Consider the following 3,843-nt stretch of genomic DNA (forward strand, 5'->3'; position numbering starts at 1 on the left):
GTTGTGGACCCCATGTGAACTGAACCCTGAAATCCAAAAAAAAAGGTGCATATGATGACATGCAAATAGCGGCAGCAAGAATGACCTTCCTCCAATTGAACGGTCTCCAACCAAAAGGACAAAGAATTTCTTCAAAAAATTCCGCGAACAGGCCTTGATTACGGCTTCATTAAGCATCTTTGCATGCTCTGAGCAATTAGGTTTAAACGGCTTTTCGTCTCACGGCTCAGTTCCCCAACAAATGTACTCAGAAAATCTCGTCATAAAGGATAACACCTTTTCTGTGTCCAACGGAGCATCATGGATGATCGCAAGAACTGTGAAAGTCTTATAATGTTCATTATTTCCTTCTTTTTGTATTTTACCAAATTTCCTACTCCTGATACCTATATACCCATATTTCTCACTCCTGTGCAAGGTATGGATAACAAGTCTCTGCATCTAACTTTCTCGTTCTGGAGACACATACTCATCACCATGAAGGAATGAAAACTATAGCAGGGAGCATTACGTCACGCAACCAGACTTGGAAAGCGAACACGCGACCTTTGCGTTAAGATCACGGAGCAAAGAATCAAGATTTGCTGAGACATTTCCTTCCCAGTAGCTGTGCCAGTGGATTTTATGCGGTGCGTGCTTGTTCAGATGGCTTGCCGTGGCTCTGCGCGCAGAGCAGTAACACTAAAAGCAACCAGGTACTTTGTCGTGCGATCACGGGTTGGCCCATCAAGCTTGGATTCAATTGCGTTGCGGTATGCTCCCTTCTATCCCTTTCCTTCATACATGGTGATTACCCTCAGCGGGCTTAAGCCCGCTGTCGGCCTTCATGATTGCGAAGCTATGTTAAAGACAAAAACATAGACATTGATGAGATTCAATATGCATTTCTGGGTGCTGCAGTAATCAATACATATATTTTTCTATGTGACAGTGAAGGACAACAAAGTTTAAAGCACGTTAACGACATTTCGTTCAGTAAATAGTAATAAAAAAAGAGGACCCCGTCTAAGGTCACGCGACAACGAGACACAATCAAAAACGCTCGTTCAAGAAGAAGAAAACAACCTCTTCCTTCTGTCGGCCCGTACAGATAGCTCTCGTCTGAAGTACTCAGATATAGTTCGTTAAAGCCTTCTAAACCCCAACTGCCGCACCTTAAAACCAGGCCATGGACCTCTTGCTCCCGAAACGACTGGCCGGCGCTGATCTCCGAACAAGCGAATCGTTTGACAGCGAAGAAGGCTTCGGCGACGGGCCCTTCCAGAAGAGGACGCTCCTTTTTCTTTTTCTGGGATTCTTTTCACTTAGTACCCAAACAGCCGTTGTGCCCCTCGTCACCGGTGACGTCGACCATTGGTGCAAGCCGCCGGCCGGATTTAACATCTCTGCAGCCGATTGGAAGAATATTGCCATACCGACAGAGGCCGACGGACGCTTCAGCCGCTGCCACGTCTACGAACGCTGCAAGCCCCCCGTTCAACCCAGCAGTTCCACTGAAGATGGGAGTATTGGCGCTGGACCTGCCGAGGCCGGCTGGTGGTACGCCAGGTGCTTCCTCGGCGAGCGTGAGCTCGATGGCACCAACGACACAAGCGACGCGCCCTGTGACGAGTGGGATTACGACGTTCGGACGGCCGAGACCAGTGCGGTGAGTTACTGGAACATGGTGTGCCACCGACGTTCACTGCCGGTAGCCCTTGTCACCCTGCAGAATACCGGTTCTGTCGTGTCGCTTACCCTGCTCGGAGCGTTCGCGGACTACGTCGGCAGGAGAGCCATGCTCGTGGGCTCCACCGTGGCGGTGGTGACCTGCACGGTGTGGACCCTGGTGGAGACAAGTTACGTGCGTTACGCTGTGGCACGTTTCTTTAACGGGGGCAGCGTCGCCATATACGCGACTTTTGCCTTCCTGATTCCATTCGAGGTCATGACGCACATGAACAGGCCACAACAGGGCCTGTTCCTGGCGGTTGTCAGTTCTGCGATAGGCGAGGTATGGAAAGCCATCGTCAAATCTATGGTCGTCGACTGGCGTCTGAAGCAGGTCATCTTCCTTGCTCCGATTGCTTTCCTGCTCCCTGCTTTGTCTTTAGCACGAGAGTCACCCCGCTGGCTTGTCGCGAAAGGAAGGCTGGACGCGGCAGAAGCAGTCATGATGCAGGCTGCCAATACGAACAACTTCCCGCTTGCGACCACCGCCTGTCTCATGCGAAAACTCAGGGAACAGGTGGAGAAACGCAAGGGTGAGGAAAGCGCAGAAAAAGACGACTTGATCGACTGTCACTCCCTCCGACGTCGAGCGTTGGCTATGTTCTGTGTCTCCTTCTGCATATCGTTCGTCTTTCACGCCAGCGCTTTTTCGACGGCGCGTTTGGGGGAGTTCTGGATCCCGGGCCTCACGGTGGTGGTCTTGCTGTTGTCATACGCCGCCATGCACTTCCTGATAACCGGCGTCGCCCTCATTACGGTACTTACCAGTTGCTTCGTGCTGGCGGGCATCATCCAAGGCGCGCTGAGTATCGCCGCCGGTGCCAGACTCGGCACTATCACCACGGTTTTGCTCGTGCTATCCCAGGGCACGTCAATTCTGATTCTCATCCACTGCATCACATACGTGCTGGAGCTGTTCCCGTCGGCCGTACGGGGTGGCGCACTCTGCTGGGCGCTGGCCAGTGGGCGCGTAGCGGCCACGTGCGCGTCCATGATTTTCGTACTGAAGCCGACCGTACGCCAAGAAGTGCTCTTTGCCGGGACGGGACTGCTCCTCTTCGCCTGTCTACATGTCATCCGTGCCCTGCCACGCACTACGGTGGTGGAGGAAGCGAAAATCCTGACAAGGCGAGCTTCGGACTCCACCAGAATGACCTTGGACCACATGAAGCAGACCCTGACGCGGCAAACCCAAGAAAAGGCGCTCAAAACTACAAGCTCGGAGAGCTCCAAGGCCTCCAGAAGGAAGAGCCGCACAGGCGGTGCCAGCAGAATTTCTGGCAGTTCTAAGACATCCCGTGGCTCTTCCACCGACCGCGTGCATAAGTGACAAGCATCACGAGGACTGTGCCCACCCCATTGGTGCTGTCGTCTTCTCGAACTTTACGAAGCTACCCCCAATATGCCTGTATCAGTTCTAAATCAGCTTTTTTAAGGTAGCCTTGCCTTGAATCTAAGTTTTCAGGAAGTAGAAGTTATTCTCTATTTTTGTATTTTTCATGCATCGGTATGATCAATTTCTAACACGTGTCTGCAACATAAACCGCCTTTTTCCCTACGCCTCACATCTAGTGTTGACTGCGTCGTACTCCGTACTCCATAATCCCGCTGCCCGCCTGTTCTGGAGTCCTTCCTTAGCGCTATTAGTATGCTGTTCGTATCTAACCTCTTTCACATACCTGTGACCCAAGTTAACTATTAGCTTGAGCCACTGGTTATATGCCAGAATATACTTGCTGATGGCTGCTGCCTCGCTTAGTAGAGAACTTCGGTCACTGGGTATACGATAGTGGCATGCTCTCATCCTTGGCCAATCCCCCAGAATTAGTGCGTCCAGACGACACAAGGAACGTGTAGCATTATATCCTTATAGTAAAGCAATAGCACCCCGTCAAAGTCGAGCGCGCCCGCTTAATGAGTGGCCATTCCAACCAAGTTGCAATGGCTATTCATTAAGGCAATTCATTCAATGGCTATGTCACACATGGCGATGCCATGCCTTCGACCAGTGCTGGTGGCGGAGTACCCACAAGACCCTTCCTAAAATGTATCTTTGTGTACATATGTGTATATAAAGAAAATGGATGCGAAGAAATGTATATAGAGCTATAAAATACAGCTCGTCAATCTACT

At 51.1% G+C, this 3,843-nt stretch overlaps 1 protein-coding gene across 1 annotated transcript; it reads left to right on the forward strand.

Moving 5' to 3' along the window:
- Positions 1-1,168: 1,168 nt before the first annotated feature.
- On the forward strand, positions 1,169-3,040 carry LOC135912224 (solute carrier family 22 member 7-like). The gene has a single exon (XM_065444601.2). It carries the CDS (start codon positions 1,169-1,171, stop codon positions 3,038-3,040), a length of 1,872 nt encoding a protein of 623 aa, XP_065300673.2.
- The last annotated feature ends 803 nt before the right edge of the window (positions 3,041-3,843 follow it).

The sequence above is a fragment of the Dermacentor albipictus genome, chromosome 10 (genome assembly GCF_038994185.2).
Source record: "Dermacentor albipictus isolate Rhodes 1998 colony chromosome 10, USDA_Dalb.pri_finalv2, whole genome shotgun sequence".
NCBI classification, from domain to species: Eukaryota; Metazoa; Arthropoda; class Arachnida; order Ixodida; family Ixodidae; genus Dermacentor; species Dermacentor albipictus.